Source organism: Nerophis lumbriciformis, linkage group LG26, assembly GCF_033978685.3.
Source record: "Nerophis lumbriciformis linkage group LG26, RoL_Nlum_v2.1, whole genome shotgun sequence".
NCBI classification, from domain to species: Eukaryota; Metazoa; Chordata; class Actinopteri; order Syngnathiformes; family Syngnathidae; genus Nerophis; species Nerophis lumbriciformis.
Genome location: NC_084573.2, coordinates 3,083,711 through 3,106,500, shown reverse-complemented (window position 1 = coordinate 3,106,500; position 22,790 = coordinate 3,083,711). Strand labels below are relative to the sequence as shown.

Below are 22,790 nucleotides of genomic sequence, written 5' to 3'. Positions count from 1 at the left end.
CTCTCACTATTATGTTAGATCCACTATGGACTGGACTCTCACTATTATGTTAGATCCACTATGGACTGGACTCTCACTATTATGTTAGATCCACTATGGACTGGACTCTCACTATTATGTTAGATCCACTATGGACTGGACTTTCACTATTATGTTAGATCCACTATGGACTGGACTCTCACACTATTATGTTAGATCCACTATGGACTGGACTCTCACTATTATGTTAGATCCACTATGGACTGGACTCTCACTATTATGTTAGCTCCACTATGGACTGGACTCTCACACTATTATGTTAGATCCACTATGGACTGGACTCTCACTATTATGTTAGATCCACTATGGACTGGACTCTCACTATTATGTTAGATCCACTATGGACTGGACTCTCACTATTATGTTAGATCCACTATGGACTGGACTCTCACTATTATGTTAGATCCACTATGGACTGGACTCTCACACTATTATGTTAGATCCACTATGGACTGGACTCTCACTATTATGTTAGATCCACTATGGACTGGACTCTCACTATTATGTTAGATCCACTATGGACTGGACTCTCACTATTATGTTAGATCCACTATGGACTGGACTCTCACTATTATGTTAGATCCACTATGGACTGGACTCTCACTATTATGTTAGATCCACTATGGACTGGACTCTCACACTATTATGTTAGATCCACTATGGACTGGACTCTCACTATTATGTTAGATCCACTATGGACTGGACTCTCACACTATTATGTTAGATCCACTATGGACTGGACTCTCACTATTATGTTAGATCCACTATGGACTGGACTCTCACTATTATGTTAGATCCACTATGGACTGGACTCTCACTATTATGTTAGATCCACTATGGACTGGACTCTCACTATTATGTTAGATCCACTATGGACTGGACTCTCACTATTATGTTAGATCCACTATGGACTGGACTCTCACTATTATGTTAGATCCACTATGGACTGGACTCTCCCTATTATGTTAGATCCACTATGGACTGGACTCTCACAATATTATGTTAGATCCACTATGAACTGGACTCTCTCACTATTATGTTAGATCCACTATAGACTGGACTCTCACTATTATGTTAGATCCACTATGGACTGGACTCTCACTATTATGTTAGATCCACTATGGACTGGACTCTCACTATTATGTTAGATCCACTATGGACTGGACTCTCACTATTATGTTAGATCCACTATGGACTGGACTTTCACTATTATGTTAGATCCACTATGGACTGGACTCTCACACTATTATGTTAGATCCACTATGGACTGGACTCTCACTATTATGTTAGATCCACTATGGACTGGACTCTCCCTATTATGTTAGATCCACTATGGACTGGACTCTCACTATTATGTTAGATCCACTATGGACTGGACTCACACACTATTATGTTAGATCCACTATGGACTGGACTCTCACTATTATGTTAGATCCACTATGGACTGGACTCTCACAATATTATGTTAGATCCACTATGGACTGGACTCTCACACTATTATGTTAGATCCACTATGGACTGGACTCTCACTATTATGTTAGATCCACTATGGACTGGACTCTCCCTATTATGTTAGATCCACTATGAACTGGACTCTCACTATTATGTTAGATCCACTATGGACTGGACTCTCACACTATTATGTTAGATCCACTATGGACTGGACTCTCACTATTATGTTAGATCCACTATGGACTGGACTCTCACTATTATGTTGGATCCACTATGGACTGGACTCTCACTATTATGTTAGATCCACTATGGACTGGACTCTCACTATTATGTTAGCTCCACTATGGACTGGACTCTCACACTATTATGTTAGATCCACTATGGACTGGACTCTCACTATTATGTTAGATCCACTATGGACTGGACTCTCACTATTATGTTAGATCCACTATGGACTGGACTCTCACTATTATGTTAGATCCACTATGGACTGGACTCTCACTATTATGTTAGATCCACTATGGACTGGACTCTCACACTATTATGTTAGATCCACTATGGACTGGACTCTCACTATTATGTTAGATCCACTATGGACTGGACTCTCACACTATTATGTTAGATCCACTATGGACTGGACTCTCACTATTATGTTAGATCCACTATGGACTGGACTCTCACTATTATGTTAGATCCACTATGGACTGGACTCTCACTATTATGTTAGATCCACAATGGACTGGACTCTCACTATTATGTTAGATCCACTATGGACTGGACTCTCACTATTATGTTAGATCCACTATGGACTGGACTCTCACTATTATGTTAGATCCACTATGGACTGGACTCTCCCTATTATGTTAGATCCACTATGGACTGGACTCTCACAATATTATGTTAGATCCACTATGAACTGGACTCTCTCACTATTATGTTAGATCCACTATAGACTGGACTCTCACTATTATGTTAGATCCACTATGGACTGGACTCTCACTATTATGTTAGATCCACTATGGACTGGACTCTCACTATTATGTTAGATCCACTATGGACTGGACTCTCACTATTATGTTAGATCCACTATGGACTGGACTTTCACTATTATGTTAGATCCACTATGGACTGGACTCTCACACTATTATGTTAGATCCACTATGGACTGGACTCTCACTATTATGTTAGATCCACTATGGACTGGACTCTCACTATTATGTTAGCTCCACTATGGACTGGACTCTCACACTATTATGTTAGATCCACTATGGACTGGACTCTCACTATTATGTTAGATCCACTATGGACTGGACTCTCACTATTATGTTAGATCCACTATGGACTGGACTCTCACTATTATGTTAGATCCACTATGGACTGGACTCTCACTATTATGTTAGATCCACTATGGACTGGACTCTCACACTATTATGTTAGATCCACTATGGACTGGACTCTCACTATTATGTTAGATCCACTATGGACTGGACTCTCACTATTATGTTGGATCCACTATGGACTGGACTCTCACTATTATGTTAGATCCACTATGGACTGGACTCTCACTATTATGTTAGATCCACTATGGACTGGACTCTCACTATTATGTTAGATCCACTATGGACTGGACTCTCTCACTATTATGTTAGATCCACTATGGACTGAACTCTCACACTATTATGTTAGATCCACTATGGAGTGGACTCTCACTATTATGTTAGATCCACTATGGACTGGACTCTCACTATTATGTTAGATCTACTATGGACTGGACTCTCACTATTATGTTAGATCCACTATGGACTGGACTCTCACTATTATGTTAGATCCACTATGGACTGGACTCTCACACTATTATGTTAGATCCACTATGGACTGGACTCTCTCACTATTATGTTAGATCCACTATGGACTGGACTCTCACACTATTATGTTAGATCCACTATGGACTGGACTCTCACACTATTACGTTAGATCCACTATGGACTGGACTCTCTCACTATTATGTTAGATCCACTATGGACTGGACTCTCTCACTATTATGTTAGATCCACTATGGACTGGACTCTCACACTATTATGTTAGATCCACTATGGACTGGACTCTCACACTATTATGTTAGATCAACTATGGACTGGACTCTCACAATATTATGTTAGATCCACTATGGACTGGACTCTCACAATATTATGTTAGATCCACTATGGACTGGACTCTAACAATATTATGTTAGATCCACTATGGACTGGACTCTCACACTATTATGTTAGATCCACTATGGACTGGACTCTCACTATTATGTTAGATCCACTATGGACTGGACTCTCACTATTATGTTGGATCCACTATGGACTGGACTCTCACTATTATGTTAGATCCACTATGGACTGGACTCTCACTATTATGTTAGATCCACTATGGACTGGACTCTCACTATTATGTTAGATCCACTATGGACTGGACTCTCTCACTATTATGTTAGATCCACTATGGACTGAACTCTCACACTATTATGTTAGATCCACTATGGAGTGGACTCTCACTATTATGTTAGATCCACTATGGACTGGACTCTCACTATTATGTTAGATCTACTATGGACTGGACTCTCACTATTATGTTAGATCCACTATGGACTGGACTCTCACTATTATGTTAGATCCACTATGGACTGGACTCTCACACTATTATGTTAGATCCACTATGGACTGGACTCTCTCACTATTATGTTAGATCCACTATGGACTGGACTCTCACACTATTATGTTAGATCCACTATGGACTGGACTCTCACACTATTACGTTAGATCCACTATGGACTGGACTCTCTCACTATTATGTTAGATCCACTATGGACTGGACTCTCACTATTATGTTAGATCTACTATGGACTGGACTCTCACTATTATGTTAGATCCACTATGGACTGGACTCTCCCTATTATGTTAGATCCACTATGGACTGGACTCTCCCTATAATGTTAGATCCACTATGGACTGGACTCTCACACTATTATGTTAGATCCACTATGGACTGGACTCTCACTATTATGTTAGATCCACTATGGACTGGACTCTCTCACTATTATGTTAGATCCACTATGGACTGGACTCTCACTATTATGTTAGATCCACTATGGACTGGACTCTCACACTATTATGTTAGATCCACTATGGACTGGACACTTACTATTATGTTAGATCCACTATGGACTGGACTCTCACACTATTATGTTAGATCCACTATGGACTGGACTCTCACTATTATGTTAGATCCACTATGGACTGGACTCTCCCTATTATGTTAGATCCACTATGAACTGGACTCTCACTATTATGTCAGATCCACTATGGACTGGACTCTCACTATTATGTTAGATCCACTATGGACTGGACTCTCACTATTATGTTAGATCCACTATGGACTGGACTCTCACACTATTATGTTAGATCCACTATGGACTGGACTCTCACTATTATGTTAGATCCACTATGGACTGGACTCTCACTATTATGTTAGATCCACTATGGACTGGACTCTCTCACTATTATGTTAGATCCACTATGGACTGGACTCTCACACTATTATGTTAGATCCACTATGGACTGGACTCTCACTATTATGTTAGATCCACTATGGACTGGACTCTCAACTATTATGTTAGATCCACTATGGACTGGACTCTCACTATTATGTTAGATCCACTATGGACTGGACTCTCACTATTATGTTAGATCCACTATGGACTGGACTCTCACTATTATGTTAGATCCACTATGGACTGGACTCTCACACTATTATGTTAGATCCACTATGGACTGGACTCTCACTATTATGTTAGATCCACTATGGACTGGACTCTCAACTATTATGTTAGATCCACTATGGACTGGACTCTCACTATTATGTTAGATCCACTATGGACTGGACTCTCACTATTATGTTAGATCCACTATGGACTGGACTCTCTCACTATTATGTTAGATCCACTATGGACTGGACTCTCACACTATTACGTTAGATCCACTATGGACTGGACTCTCACACTATTATGTTAGATCCACTATGGACTGGACTCTCACTATTATGTTAGATCCACTATGTACTGGACTCACACACTATTATGTTAGATCCACTATGGACTGGACTCACACACTATTATGTTAGATCCACTATGGACTGGACTCTCACTATTATCTTAGATCTACTATGGACTGGACTCTCACAATATTATGTTAGATCCACTATGGACTGGACTCTCACACTATTATGTTAGATCCACTATGGACTGGACTCTCACTATTATGTTAGATGCACTATGGACTGGACTCTCATTATTATGTTAGATCCACTATGAACTGGACTCCCAAACTATTATGTTAGATCCACTATGGACTGGACTCTCATTATTATGTTAGATCCACTATGAACTGGACTCTCACTATTATGTTAGATCCACTATGGACTGGACTCTCACACTATTATGTTAGATCCACTATGGACTGGACTCTCTCACTATTATGTTAGATCCACTATGGACTGGACTCTCACACTACTATGTTAGATCCACTATGGACTGGACTCTAACAATATTATGTTAGATCCACTATGGACTGGACTCTCACACTATTATGTTAGATCCACTATAGACTGGACTCTCACACTATTATGTTAGATCCACTATGGACTAGACTCTCACACTATTATGTTAGATTCACTATGGACTAGACTCTCACTATTATGTTAGATCCACTATGGACTGGACTCTCACTATTATGTTAGATCCACTATGGACTGGACTCTCCCTATTATGTTAGATCCACTATGAACTGGACTCTCACTATTATGTCAGATCCACTATGGACTGGACTCTCACTATTATGTTAGATCCACTATGGACTGGACTCTCACTATTATGTTAGATCCACTATGGACTGGACTCTCACACTATTATGTTAGATCCACTATGGACTGGACTCTCACTATTATGTTAGATCCACTATGGACTGGACTCTCACTATTATGTTAGATCCACTATGGACTGGACTCTCTCACTATTATGTTAGATCCACTATGGACTGGACTCTCACACTATTATGTTAGATCCACTATGGACTGGACTCTCACTATTATGTTAGATCCACTATGGACTGGACTCTCAACTATTATGTTAGATCCACTATGGACTGGACTCTCACTATTATGTTAGATCCACTATGGACTGGACTCTCACTATTATGTTAGATCCACGATGGACTGGACTCTCACTATTATGTTAGATCCACTATGGACTGGACTCTCACACTATTATGTTAGATCCACTATGGACTGGACTCTCACTATTATGTTAGATCCACTATGGACTGGACTCTCAACTATTATGTTAGATCCACTATGGACTGGACTCTCACTATTATGTTAGATCCACTATGGACTGGACTCTCACTATTATGTTAGATCCACTATGGACTGGACTCTCTCACTATTATGTTAGATCCACTATGGACTGGACTCTCACACTATTACGTTAGATCCACTATGGACTGGACTCTCACACTATTATGTTAGATCCACTATGGACTGGACTCTCACTATTATGTTAGATCCACTATGTACTGGACTCACACACTATTATGTTAGATCCACTATGGACTGGACTCACACACTATTATGTTAGATCCACTATGGACTGGACTCTCACTATTATCTTAGATCTACTATGGACTGGACTCTCACAATATTATGTTAGATCCACTATGGACTGGACTCTCACACTATTATGTTAGATCCACTATGGACTGGACTCTCACTATTATGTTAGATGCACTATGGACTGGACTCTCATTATTATGTTAGATCCACTATGAACTGGACTCCCAAACTATTATGTTAGATCCACTATGGACTGGACTCTCATTATTATGTTAGATCCACTATGAACTGGACTCCCACTATTATGTTAGATCCACTTTGGACTGGACTCTCACTATTATGTTAGATCCACTATGGACTGGACTCTCACACTATTACGTTAGATCCACTATGGACTGGACTCTCACACTATTATGTTAGATCCACTATGGACTGGACTCTCACACTATTATGTTAGATCCACTATGGACTGGACTCTCACTATTATGTTGGATCCACTATGGACTGGACTCTCACTATTATGTTAGATCCACTATGGACTGGACTCTCACTATTATGTTAGATCCACTATGGACTGGACTCTCACTATTATGTTAGATCCACTATGGACTGGACTCTCTCACTATTATGTTAGATCCACTATGGACTGAACTCTCACACTATTATGTTAGATCCACTGTGGACTGGACTCTCACTATTATGTTAGATCCACTATGGACTGGACTCTCACTATTATGTTAGATCTACTATGGACTGGACTCTCACTATTACGTTAGATCCACTATGGACTGGACTCTCACTATTATGTTAGATCCACTATGGACTGGACTCTCACACTATTATGTTAGATCCACTATGGACTGGACTCTCTCACTATTATGTTAGATCCACTATGGACTGGACTCTCACACTACTATGTTAGATCCACTATGGACTGGACTCTCACAATATTATGTTAGATCCACTATGGACTGGACTCTCCCACTATTATGTTAGATCCACTATGGACTGGACTCTCACACTATTATGTTAGATCCACTATGGACTGGATTCTCACACTATTATGTTAGATCCACTATGGACTGGACTCTCACTATTATGTTAGATCCACTATGGACTGGACTCTCACTATTATGTTAGATCCACTATGGACTGGACTCTCACTATTATGTTAGATCCACTATGGACTGGACTCTCACACTATTATGTTAGATCCACTATGGACTGGACTCTCACACTATTATGTTAGATCCACTATGGACTGGACTCTCACTATTATGTTAGATCCACTATGGACTGGACTCTCACTATTATGTTAGATCCACTATGGACTGGACTCTCACACTATTATGTTAGATCAACTATGGACTGGACTCTCACACTATTATGTTAGATCCACTATGGACTGGACTCTCCCAATTATGTTAGATCCACTATGGACTGGACTCTCACTATTATGTTAGATCCACTATGGACTGGAAAAAAGATAGAAAGGCTCCATGTTTACCTTCTGGTCGGACCCTCTTGGTCGGCGTCCCTGCGACCGAATCTTCGACGGTGCTGAGATCTGCAGGAGAGAACTCGGGCTCCCCGATCGGTCCTCTGTGCGAAAAGGGGGTGGGGACTGCGGAGGCGGACTGATCAATGCCGAGGTTGTACGAGCTGGCCTGCAACAAAAGCACGCAGGGTTACTTCATTGAGGCACTCTGATGTATCTTTTATGATGTTTGATGTTACAGTCGCGCTTTCAAGTGTGCAGCCTCTCTATATTATATATTTTGTAGGCACATTCTACATATTTTTGGCTTATATAAACCATATTCAAGCATAAAACAATACTAAATTAACTGAAAATATCATACTGTAGTGTGAGCCACGAGATGAGATCAAACCAATCAGATATGCTCAACCCCAGGCAGCGTAAATATATTGGATTAAACTAGGGTAAAGGCGTACTTGCCAACCCTCCCGAATTTTCCGGGAGACTCCCGAAATTCAGCGCCTCTCCCGAAAACCTCCCGGGACTCCCGAAAATCTCCCGATTTTCAGCCGGAGCTGGAAACCACGCCCCCTCCAGCTCCATGCGGACCTGAGTGAGGACAGCCTTTTTTCATGACGGGAGGACAACTGGGTGACAAGAACTAAATCATCCAGACTAGAGATAAATTGTATCATTATGTTTATTTTACCTAAAAATAAATATATTTATTAATTACAAAAGAAAAAAACTAAATACATTTTTACTATATTTTGCTAAAAACATCACAATTAATTGTATTTTTATTTGTATTTTTTCGTGACTCCTTTTTGCATCCAGCCATAGAATTATACATTAAAATAAACATTTTTGAAATAATTGATTTTAAATTATCATAATAATTCATTTAAAATGACCATATTTAATTACTAAAATAATTGCTTGTTTATCAACAACTTTAGCATTTTATTCATTACATTTTGAAACTCTCAGAAGCCAAGTTATGTTATATTCCTTAATATTTATTTATGTTAAGTTTGAAGTATCAATTATCTAAACACAGTTTTGTTTGCATATTTTCAGGATGTATATATATATATATATATATATATATATATATATATATATATATATATATACACCGTATTTTCCGCACTATAAGGCGCACCTAAAAACCACAAATTTTCTCAAAAGCTGACAGTGCGCCTTATAACCCGGTGCGCTTTATATATGGATTAATATTAAGATTCATTTTCATAAAGTTTCGGTCTCGTAACTACGGTAAACAGCCGCCATCTTTTTTCCCCGTAGAAGAGGAAGTGCTTCTTCTTCTACGCAAGCAACCGCCAAGGTAAGCACCCGCCCCCATAGAACAGGAAGCACTTCTTCTTCTACTGTAAGCAACCACCCGCCCGCGTAGAAGAAGAAGAAGCGCGCGGATATTACGTTTCATTTCCTTTGTGTGTTTACATCTGTAAAGACCACAAAATGGCTCCTACTAAGCGACAGGTTTCCGGTTCATGAAAAGACGCAATCTCTCCATCCGCACACGGACTACTATTTCACAGCAACTGCCTAAAGACTTTCAAGAAAAGCTGGCTACTTTCCGTGCATATTGTAAAAACAAGATAGCTGAAAAAAAGATCCGGCCAGAGAACATTATCAACATGGACGAGGTTCCACTGACTTTTGATATTCCTGTGAACCGCACTGTGGATACAACGGGAGCACGTACGGTGAATATTCGCACCACAGGGAATGAGAAGTCATCCTTCACTGTGGTTCTAGCTTGCCATGCTAATGGCCAGAAACTTCCACCCATGGTGATATTCAAAAGGAAGACCTTGCCAAAAGAGACCTTTCCAGCCGGCGTCATCATAAAAAGCTAACTCGAAAGGATGGATGGATGAAGAAAAGATGAGCGAGTGGTTAAGGTAAGTTTACGCGAAGAGGCCGGGTGGCTTTTTTCACGCAGCTCCGTCCATGTTGATATACGACTCCGTGCGCGCCCACATCACGCTGGTTTTTAATATATTATTAAAGTTTGACTGACCTATCTGACTGTTTTTTTGACATTCCTTTAGCGCAGTTAGATGCGGCTTATAACACGGGGCGGCTTATAGGTGGACAAAGTTTTGAAATATGCCGTTCATTGAAGGCGCGGCTTATAACCCAGGGCGGCTTATGGTGCGGAAAATACGGTATATATATATATATATATATATATAATATGTATGAAACACTTGACTTGGTGAATTCTAGCTGTCAATATACTCCTCCCCTCTTAACCACGCCCCCAATCACGCCCCGCCCCACCCCCGACCACGCCCCCACCCCCCACCTCCCGAAATCGGAGGTCTCAAGGTTGGCAAGTATGGGTAAAGGTGACTATGTGGATTTTTTAAAATTTTTTATTATTTCTTATAATCTTCAAAACTGTATTTAGAAGACTAGAACATCCGCACCGTAACACAACAGAACAAATACCCAGAAACCCTTGCAGCACTAACTCTTCCGGGATGCTACAATATACACCCCCCGCTACCACCAAACCCCGACCCCCCCCCCCCCCCACCCCCCCCCCCCCCCCCCCCCCACCCCCAACTCCACCGCCCCCCTCCATCTCCCGAATTCTGAGGTCTAAAGGTTGGCAAGTATGCTCTAGTACACTCTGGACTGAAGCTGTGTGCCTTCATTGTTTTTGTAGCTGTTGTTTTGAGGCATGTTTAAAAAAAATAAAAAATAATGCACTTTGTGAAAGTCAAAGTATAGTATTTGCCATAGTTGTAGTGGGTATCAGGATTCTCTCAGGGAGAGTATGTCCCAAATTCCAAGCTGTTTTGAGGCATGTTAAAAAAAAAAAAAGTACTTTGTGACTTCAATAATAAATATGGCAGTGCCATGTTGGCATTTTTTTCCATAACTGGAGTTGAAGTTGTTCTCTTATTTTGGAAAAACTTGTTTGTGATTGATTGATTGAAACTTGTATTAGTAGATTGCACAGTACAGTACATATTCCGTACAATTGACCACTAAATGGTAACACACCAATAAGTTTTTCAACTTGTTTAAGTCGGGGTCCACTTAAATCAATTCATGGTAAAGTTACATCGTTTAATGCATCCAGCGGGGCATCACAACAAAATTAGTAGGCATGTCCGATAATGGCTTTTTGCCGATATCCGATATTGTCCAACTCTTAAATTACCGATACTGATATCAACCGATACCGATATCAGCTGATATATACAGTCGTGGAATTAACACATTATTATGCCTAATTTGGACAACCGGGTATGGTGAAGATAAGGTCCTTTGAAAAAAAATTAATAAAATAAAATAAGATAAATAAATTAAAAACATTTTCTTGAATAAAAAAAGAAAGTAAAACAATATAAAAACAGTTACATAGAAACTAGTAATTAATGAAAATGAGTAAAATGAAGTGTTAAAGCATACCTGCCAACTTTTGAAATCAGAAAAACCTAGTAGCCAGGGTCCAGGGGCCGCAGGCCCCGGTAGGTCCAGGACAAAGTCCTGGTGGGGGGTTCAGTTCGCCCCCCCGACGCAAAATGATTATTAGCATTCAGACAGGTTAAAATGTTGCTAAAACCATCACATTTCTATCAGTCACAGTGACTTTTCAAAACAAAAATATTACAGCAAAAATCATATGGGTTGATTGACATGTTTATTCTGTAAGCTAACTTCAATAGTTTGAAATTATTTTGACAGTTAATGCCAGTTATCCTGTCAATCTTTCACAAGACTTCAATTTGTTAATTGAAAGTATAAACAGTATAAACACTTTTTACAGTAAACAAATGGTAAAACAGTACTAAACAATTCCATTAAAAAAAAATTGGTGTCATTATTAACTTTCTGTCCAAGCTTGTATAATCTACTGCCTTGTTCAATTGTAAAAAATATTCTGTGCCTAAAATTCACATTTCTATCACAATTATCATACTGTAAACTAACTTCATTAAAATTAATAGTCCTGTCAATAGCATGGAATTACAATTCAAATGTAGTTTTTTTGTAAGCCTTCCAAAAGAATTCAAAATATGAAAAATTAATGACAATTAATTGAAGCCATCAGACACTTGAAAAGTGGCACATCACATCTCTAATGTAATCATTTGAACTTTTCAACAGAAATAGCACTGCAAAAATATTAAGGACATACTTCTGTATTTTGGTAGTTATGCTGTCAACATTTAACAAGATTTCTTCAACTTGGACTTGAAAGCATAAATAGTATAAACACTTTTAACAGTATAACAGTACTAAACAATTCCAATAGATAACATTGGTGTCATTACCTTTTTGTGGCTAAAATCCAAATTTAGCAACGGCATTAGACTTGTGTTTTTTTGTCCCAACGTGGTCTTTTACATCGCTAATTCCTCCGTGTCCGATCGAAAAATCTTGTCTGCACAAGGTGCAATTCGCGTAGTTTTCACCCTTTTTGGAACGGATAATTATTCCCGGATAGGCTTTTGAATATTCTTCACGGAATGACTGCAGTTTTCTTTTCGGTTTAAGACTCGTTTGCGATTTTTCTCCGGCTGATTCCATGATCGTTCGCTCGTTTGGAAACAATGGCAAGCGGTGCTATAAATAGCCTCGCGCATGGCATTCGGAATGGCTCGATAGGAAGTTACGGGAAGCAGTGTCGATTGTCATTGTTGTTACGCGATTTCGTGAATAAAACTTTTTAAAAATATATTTTTTTTAATTAATGAAAAACTGTATTTTTTATCACTGCAACCGTAATCCGGAATAGGTTGATGAAAACCGTACTAATTACGGGAAAACCGGAGTAGTTGGCAGGTATGTTAAAGGTTAGTACTATTAGTGGAGCAGCAGCACGCACAATCATGTGTGCTTACGGACTGTATTGATATATATTGATATATAATGTAGGAACCACAATATTAATAACAGAAAGAAACAACCCTTTTGTGTGAATGGGGGAGGAAGGTTTTTTTGGGTTGGTGCACTAATTGTAAGTGTATCTTGTGTTTTTTATGTTGATTTAATTAAAAAAATAAAAAAATAAAATAAAAAAATAAAAAAACGATACCGATAATAAAAAAAAACGACACCGATCATTTCCAATATTACATTTTAACACATTTATCAGCAGGCCGATATTATCGGACATCTCTAAAAATTAGGCATAATAATGTGTTAATTCCACAACTGTATACATCAGTATCGGTTCATATCGGAATCGGTAATTCTGAGTTGGATAATATCGGATATCGTCCAAAAATCTCAAGTTAATACAAATAAAATGCTTGAAAGAACATCTGTGCTTTTTTGTTTTTACCGTCATTTGGTGTTGGGTGTTCATCCCTGCATGTTTGGGCTTGGAGGTCCAGCAAGCAGCGCCCAGTGAGGCTCCTAATTTCACCTGGCTGCTCTTGCTGCCCTGGGCTCCAGCGAGCAGGTGAGAATCCAGCGGCGCCATGTTGCTGAGGCGGCCCGTGTCGATTGGCGGTGAGCTGTGATGCTGGCGCGTCGTGAGGGAGGAGGAAGCGGCGGCCTTGTTTCCAACCATGGACACCCCTCTGCTTGGTGCCGCAGAGCAGCTCTCAGTAGCAGCAGGCCCTTTGGCCCCGTCACTCAGGATGCGGTCCAGGCTGCCTGACTGCAGAGCCATGGTATCAAACAGCGGCGTCTTGCTGGAGCTCTGACTTTCTCTCCAAGCATCGACTTTCTGCATGTAGTTGAGAGTCGGAAGGGACTGGACTCTGGATGCGGTGGTCTGGTCTTGGTGCTCAGTGGCAGTTGGCGGTGGAGACGTGGGCTGACAGGAACTCCCATTATTGGACCAGATTGCTGAGAGTCTCCTTGATTTGGGCTTGACGCTAGATTTGGGCGGGACCTTGACACTTCCTGGTGTTGATTGAGACTGCGGCATGAAACCCCTGTAGGACTCCTCCATACCCGTCGGGTTGCCTGAGCCCCACAGGGATGGCTCCATGTTTGTTGAAACAGGACCACACTCCCGGTCCGATCTGGTCACACTTGTCCCGCTGTCAGATGAATCGGGACAGTAGGATGTGACCGGTTGAGGTTCTTGCGAGGTCGATCTGGGGTCGCTTTGGGACATCAGTTCTCTGTACAGCAACTCGCTGGTGGCGTCGGGCCGCGTGCTGCGAGATCCTGAGGTGACGTTACTGACCTCCGCGGCCTTACCCGGAGGACGCTGTCTTATAACGCCGCTGGCGTCGATGCCGGGGCGCGGTGAAGGCGCGGGTGTCGCCAAGCGCCTGCCCTTGGCGGCGTTGACTTTTTCTCTCTTCTCCTCTGTCGTGCCGTCCTCTGAAGTTGAAGTAAGCTGGGACGGCGAACAGCAGCCGCTGGATCCACTCTCGGGGACCATGGTCTCCTGGGCCAGCAGGTGCTGGGACAATGACGCTTCATCGGACTCATGTGTGGCGCCACCCGCTGGCGGAGTGCCAGTCCTCTCCGATGCCATGGACAAGTCAGGGCAGCCTCTAGGAAATCATAACACAATAACACAAATGTGAGCTCCTTCAGAAAGTGAGTGTGACTGCTAGATAGAGATGCTATAAGTCAGGGGTGTCAAACGTACGGCCCGTGAACAGGTTTTATCCGGCCCGCGAGAAGGGCGGAGCTAAGATAGAGGACTGGGGACACATTATCTGGGCCCACATGAATATGCTGAAGCAACATGTATCCCCTTCTTTTTTTTCTTTTTTTTTTTGTGTCCTGTCCAGCTTCTCAGGCAAATCATATAGTTGATGTAGATGCCCATGTCGGCTGTTCAGATTGACTTTACAAAAGAGAAGTGTAGGATACTTCTCTTGTTGCCTTATTTGTATTTGACTTTATTAAATGTATTTATATTATCATTTAGTGCAGCCGGGCAGAAAGGCGAGACGCCCCGCCCGAGGGACCCAGAGACTCCCCGCAACCGGACGGGAAGACCGACCCCGCCCCCGCCCCACCAGCAACCGGGCCCCCACGAGCCCACCCCCACCCCCGGAGAGCGCGGCGAGGCCAGCCCCCGGCCACCCCACCCAAATCGGCCGCCGCAGGACCACCCAGGCACAGGGCCACGGGAACCACCCACCCCACCTGCAGGGACCCCAACGATGGAGATGGAACAACCAGCAACCGCCCCGCCGAGCCCCCCCCCTGAGGGAGGGGAAAAATTAAAAAATAATATTACTAAAATATATTAAAAAATACAAAAATTAAAAAAAAGAATTAAAAGAAGATCACAGACATGCTGACAAACAAGGTCACTACCCCAGCAACTGGCTGACTCGCAGCATCTCGGAATATCTTGCAGCACCAAGCTACCACAATAGACGCAGGGACTAGGCCCAACAGGCCCCAACCAAGACGGGCACCCGGAAGGGATGGACAGCGGGACCCAGGAGCTCCAGACACGCAGTTCGGATGCAGTAGCCTGAGGCGTCGACCCCCGTCTGACAGGCAGGCCCAGAGCGTACCCCCAGAAATATACATACATACATACATACATATATACATACACATACATGTATACATACCCACACATACACATATATACATATACATACACATATGTACACATACACATATATATACATACATACATACACACACATATACATACATATACACAGTTCGTCAGCCCCGACAGCCATCACGCGCTGCCACCAGTCACAACATCAGCCACACCCCTGCACCAGACCCAGCAGCCATGGGCGCCCACACCACAAACAAACGGCAGCAGAAACAGCAGCCGCAATAACCCCAGACAGCCAGCACCAGCCAATCAAATCAAAGCGATCAAAAAAAACTGCGACCAGCAACCACACGCCACCAGGACCACGGAGACCAGCGGGCGCCAGCCCGCCAGTCAGCCCGAACGCCAACACGCAAACAAGAGACACCAACACCCCCCCCCCACCAAAAGGCCCCTCACCCCAACCCAAACCCGCACAAACACACCACCGCCCAAACAACCGAGACACAGCATCCAGACCAGACACGGGGGCCGCGCCGCCACCACATCAAGTCACCAACAGAGACCCCCCAGCGCAAGGTCGGGCCACACGGGCACGGACCCCTTCTAACTTCATGTGTGATTCATGACATGAGTCCAAATTCACAAGTTTTGTTGTAGATGATGCTACATATGTACAGAATAATAATAATAATACATGGTAATTGGGATTTGTTGTATTAAGGTTAAAGTTAAAGTACCAATGATTGTCACACACACACTAGATTAGGGATGTCCCGATCCGATATTTGGATCGGATGCCGATATTTGCCAAAAAATGCGTATCGGCAAGGCATGGGAAAATGCCGATCCAGATCCAGTTTTTAAAAAACTCTGGTCCGTGTTGTCCAACACACAGATTTAAATAATATATTCCACTTTAAAATAAGATAAATAAATTAAAAACATTTTCTTGAATAAAAAAGAAAGTAAAACAATATAAAAACAGTTACATAGAAACTAGTAATGAATGAAAATGAGTAAAATGAAGTGTTAAAGGTTAGTACTATTAGTGGACCAATCATGTGTGCTTACGGACTGTATCCCTTGCAGACTGTATTGATATATATTGATATATAATGTAGGAACCACAATATTAATAACCCTTTTGTGTGAATGAGTGTAAATGGGGGAGGGAGGTTTTTTTTGGGTTGGTGCACTAATTGTAAGTGTATCTTGTGTTTTTTATGTTTATTTAATAAAAAAATAAAAATAATAAATAAATAAATAAAAAACGATACCGATAATAAAAAAAAAACGACACCAATAATTTCCGATATTACATTTTAACGCATTTATCCGATATCGGACATCTCTAAAAATTAGGCATAATAATGTGTTAATTCCACAACTGTATATATCAGTATCGGTTCATATCGGAATCGGTAATTCTGAGTTGGACAATATTGGAATATCGGCAAAAAATCTCTAGTTAATACAAATAAAATGCTTGAAAAAACGATACCGATAATAAAACACACGACACCGATAATTTCCGATATTACATTTTAACGCAATTATCAGCCGATAATATCGGCAGGCCAATATTATCGGACATCTCTAAAAATTAGAGAATGGGGAGGGAGTTTTTTTGGGTTGGTGCACTAATTGTAAGTGTATCTTGTGTTTTCTATGTTGATTTAATAAAAAATTTAAAAATTTAAAGAACCGATACCGATAATAAAAAAAACGATACCGATAATTTCCGATATTACATTTTAACGCATTTATCGGCTAATAATATCGGCAGGCCGATATTATCGGAAATCCCTAATAGCAACTTATCCTTTTTTTCTTCTTTTTTTTTACATTTTAGTTTTTTTTTAATCTACTAATAAAATGCATTAAAAAATGGTGTAATAATAGTATTCACTGTTAGACACGGCCCACTTTGACACCCCTGCACTCAACCAATCATCGAAGCAACAAAATACAAGCTCTTTTGTTGACAAAATAAGGGTTGCAGCCCCAAGTGTGTGTCAAGTTGTTTCTATACACAACTTGCAGTGTTAACACACACATGAAAGTACACCAGGCAAAAAAAGGACTGGACTATAAACAATGACTTCTTTTTTACCGTAACGGCTGAAATTCCATGTCGCTTGTTTGGAAGAAGGAATATTGGGTGACATTGGCTCCTGCTGGAGGGTTGGCTGGCAGCAAGACAAGACCTGGAGACAAATTGCTGTCCTGGAATTCTGCTGACACAAAAGACAGAAACAATCACACACACACACAACGCTCCAGTGTCATTTTAGAAGTGTGCTTTACCTAGCTGTGGATGGTTCAGCCTGGACCCTTGTAGACTTCTCACCCGGTCCACTTTGATGGCTTCACAAGACTGACTCATGTCTTCATCTTCAGTCTCCCACACAGACAAGCCTGGAAGTGCAGAAGAAACATGAGCCGATCCAAGTCCTGTTTATTTGTGATGCACATTATTTACCACGTTTAATGGCAACTTGTCTGCATAGCATTTGTGCCATATTGGCTCATTAAACACTTCATGCTCAATTGCATGGTACCGGCACCAAAATGAATAATGGGGACCACAAAAAATGTCATTATTGTCTTTATTGTAACAAAAAATGTTAGTGAACATGAAACATATGTTTATTATTGTCATTTAGTCCTTAAATATAATAGTGAGCATACTAGACAACTTGTCTTTTAGTAGTAAGTAAACAAACAAAGACTCCTAATTAGTCTATGCAGTAACATATTGTGTCATTTATACACCTATTATTTTGTACACATTATGAGGGACAAACTGTAAAAATTGATTAACCCACTTGTTCATTTACTGTTAATATCTGCTTACTTTCTGTTTTAACATGTTCTATCTACACTTCTGTTAAAATGTAATAATCACTTATTCTTCTCTTCTTTGATACTTTACATTAGTTTTGGATGATACCACACATTTAGGTATCGATGCGATACCAAGTAGTTACAGGATCATACATTGGTCATATTCAAAGTACTCATGTGTCCTTTATAAACATAATATATATATCCAGCCATCCATTTTGTACCGCTTATTCCCTTCGGGGTCGCGGGGGGTGCTGGAGCCTATCTCAGCTACAATCGGGCGGAAGGCGGGGTACACCCAGGACAAGTCGCCACCTCATCGCAGGGCCAACACAGATAGACAGACAACATTCACACACGAGGGCCAACTTTAGTGTTGCCAATCAAACATAATATAAATAAAAAATAAAAATATTTTGTGAAGATAAAAAATATCGATGTAATCATATTAGTATCGACTAGATACGCTCTTGTACTTGGTATCATAACAGTGGATGTCAGGTGTAGATCCACCCATGTTTACATTCATGCACGCTAGCTTTTGTTAGCGGTGTTAGCATGTTTAGCTATTCCCCGTCCTCCAGTGATAATGCTACATGTAAGAAACTTTATTTGTCGCCATGGAGGCCAGGATTAGTGATTTAGAAGTAGCTCGCTAGCCATGTCTTAAAGCACCTCTTCCTGAGGGTGTTTCAGTGTTATAACTTCACCTTTATCTTTACTCATACCTGCCAACTTTTGAAATCAGAAAAACCTAGTAGCCAGGGTCCAGGGGCCGCAGGACCCGGTAGGTCCAGGACAAAGTCCTGGTGGGGGGTTCAGTTCGCCCCCCGACGCAAAATGATTGATTGCATTCAGACAGGTTAAAATGTTGCTAAAACCATCACTTTTCTATCAGTCACAGTGACTTTTCAAAACAAAAATATTACAGCAAAAATCATATGGGTTGATTGACATGTTTATTCTGTAAGCTAAAGTTAAAGTTAAAGTACCAATGATTGTCACACACACACTAGGTGTGGCGAAATTATTCTCTGCATTTGACCCATCACCCTTGATCACCCCCTGAGAGGTGAGGGGAGCAGTGGGCAGCAGCGGTGGCCGCGCCCGGGAATCATTTTTGGTGATTTAACCCCCAATTCCAACCCTTGATACTGAGTGCCAAGCAGGGAGGTAATGGGTCCCATTTTTATAGTCTTTGGTATGACTCGGCCGGGGTTTGAACCCACAACCTACCGATCTCAGGGCGGACACTCTAACCACTAGGCCACTGAGTAGGTTATAACTTCAATAGTTTGAAATTATTTTGACAGTTAATGCCAGTTATCCTGTCAACACAAGACTTCAATTTGTTAATTGAAAGTATAAACAGTATAAACACTTTTTACAGTAAACAAATGGTAAAACAGTACTAAACAATTCCATTAAAAAAAAAATTGGTGTCATTATTAACTTTCTGTCCAAGCTTGTATAATCTACTGCCTTGTTCAATTGTAAAAAATATTCTGTGCCTAAAATTCACATTTCTATCACAATTATCATACTGTAAACATGGTAAGCTAACTTCATTAAAATTAATAGTCCTGTCAATAGCATGGAATTACAATTCAAATGTAGTTTTTTTGTAAGCCTTTCAAAAGAATTCAAAATTAATGAAAATTAATTGAAGCCATCAGACACTTGAAAAGTGGCACATCACATCTCTAATGTAATCATTTGAACTTTTCAACAGAAATAGCACTGCAAAAATATTAAGGACATACTTCTGTATTTTGGTAGTTATGCTGTCAACATTTAACAAGATTTCTTCAACTTGGACTTGAAAGCATAAATAGTATAAACACTTTTAACAGTATAACAGTACTAAACAATTCCAATAGATAACATTGGTGTCATTACCTTTTTGTGGCTAAAATCCAAATTTAGCAACGGCATTAGACTTGTGTTTTTTTTGTCCCAACGTGGTCTTTTACATCGCTAATTCCTCCGTGTCCGATCGAAAAATCTTGTCTGCGCAAGGTGCAATTGGCGTAGTTTTCACCCTTTTTGGAACGGATAATTATTCCCGGATAGGCTTTTGAATATTCTTCACGGAATGACTGCAGTTTTCTTTTCGGTTTAAGACTCGTTTGCGATTTTTCTCCGGCTGATTCCATGATCGTTCGTTCGTTTGGAAACAATGGCAACAGGTGCCTCGTGCTTGGCAGCGGTGCTATAAATAGCCTCGCGCATGGCATTCGGAATGGCTCGATAGGAAGTTACGGGAAGCAGTGTCGATTGTCATTGTTGTTACGCGATTTCGTGAATAAAACTTTTTTTTAAATGTTTTTTTTTAATTAATGAAAAAACGTATTTTTTATCACTGCAACCGTAACCCGGAATAGGTTGATGAAAACCGTACTAATTACGAGAAAACCGGAGTAGTTGGCAGGTATGTATATATATATATATTAGTTACTTTGAGTTTACAACCGCCCTGGCGCAGTTTTGTACTGTTTTTGTACTTGTTTTGATTATTTTTTTTATTTCTTGATTGTATGTAAATGTTGCATTTTATAAATATAGGTTATATACTACATATAAATGTAAGTTTCTCAATACCCGACCTGTTTTTTGTGCCTTTAAAAAGAATTAGAACTTTACTTTAAAACACTCTCTACCTCTAACAACCAAAAATCTGTGAAAACGATGATGCTGTGTTCCAAATTTGGATTATCTATGGAACTTGTGAGAGACTATGGCTTTACATTTTGTTATATATATATATATATATATATATATATATATATATATATATATATATATATATATATATATATATATATATATATATATATATATATATTAGGGCTGCAACAACTAATCGATTAAAATCAATTATAAAAATAGTTGGCGATTAATTTAGTCATCGATTCGTTGGAACTATGCTATGCGCAGAGGCAATTTGTTTTTATTTTTTTTATTTTTTTGATAAACCTTTATTTACAAACTGCAACATGTACAAACAGCTGAGAAACAATAATCAAAATAAGTATGGTGCCAGTATGCTGTTTCTTCTTCTTCAATAAAATACTAGAAAGGATAGAAATGTAGTTTGTCTCTTTTATCCGATTATTAATCGATCAATCGAAGTAATAATCGACAGATTAATCGATTATCAAATTAATCGTTAGCTGCAGCCCTAATATATATATATATATATATTGCATTCTATTTTAGTTACATTATTGTGTTTACAACCGCCCTGGCGCTGTTTTTGTACTTGTTTTGATTAGTTTTTATTTCTTGATTGTTGCATGTTATAAAGAAAGGTTTATGAAAAAACGATGATGCTGTGTTCCAAATTTGGATTACCGTATTTTCCGCACTATAAGGCGCACCTAAAAACCTCCAATTTCCCCAAAAGCTGACAGTGCGCCTTATAATTCGGTGCGCCTTATACAGTTAGGTCCATAAATATTTGGACATTGACACAATTTTCAGTATTCCAGCTCTGTACAACACCACAATGGATTTGAAATGAAACAATCAAGATGTGCTTTAAGTGCAGACTTTGAGCTTTAATTTGAGGGTATTTACATCCAAATCAGGTGAACGGTGTAGGAATTACAACACATTTTATATGTGCCTTCCACTTTTTAAGGGACCAAAAGTAATTGGACAATTGGCTACTCAGCTGTTCCATGGCCACGTTTGTGTTATTCCCTTGTTTTTTTTTCATTTATTTCATTTACAAAGAGCAGATAAAAGGCCTAGATGGCATTTCAAGTGTGGTGTATTCATTTGGAATCTGGGGAGGTCATCTTTTAATATGATGTCCAAAGA

At 40.1% G+C, this 22,790-nt stretch overlaps 1 protein-coding gene across 1 annotated transcript in view; it reads right to left on the bottom strand.

Annotated features, from left to right (window-relative positions):
• The window catches only part of alms1 (ALMS1 centrosome and basal body associated protein), a 47,242-nt gene extending 28,602 nt beyond the window's left edge, over positions 1-18,640 (bottom strand). Inside the window, exons 1-5 of the mRNA XM_061986754.1 lie at positions 18,601-18,640; positions 18,426-18,536; positions 18,232-18,355; positions 13,959-15,132; positions 8,651-8,810 (exon numbers count right to left, since the gene is read on the bottom strand). Of these exons, the coding sequence (XP_061842738.1) occupies positions 8,651-8,810; positions 13,959-15,132; positions 18,232-18,355; positions 18,426-18,536; positions 18,601-18,640 (1,609 nt within the window). The remainder of the gene's footprint in view (positions 1-8,650; positions 8,811-13,958; positions 15,133-18,231; positions 18,356-18,425; positions 18,537-18,600) is intronic.
• Positions 18,641-22,790: the final 4,150 nt, after the last annotated feature.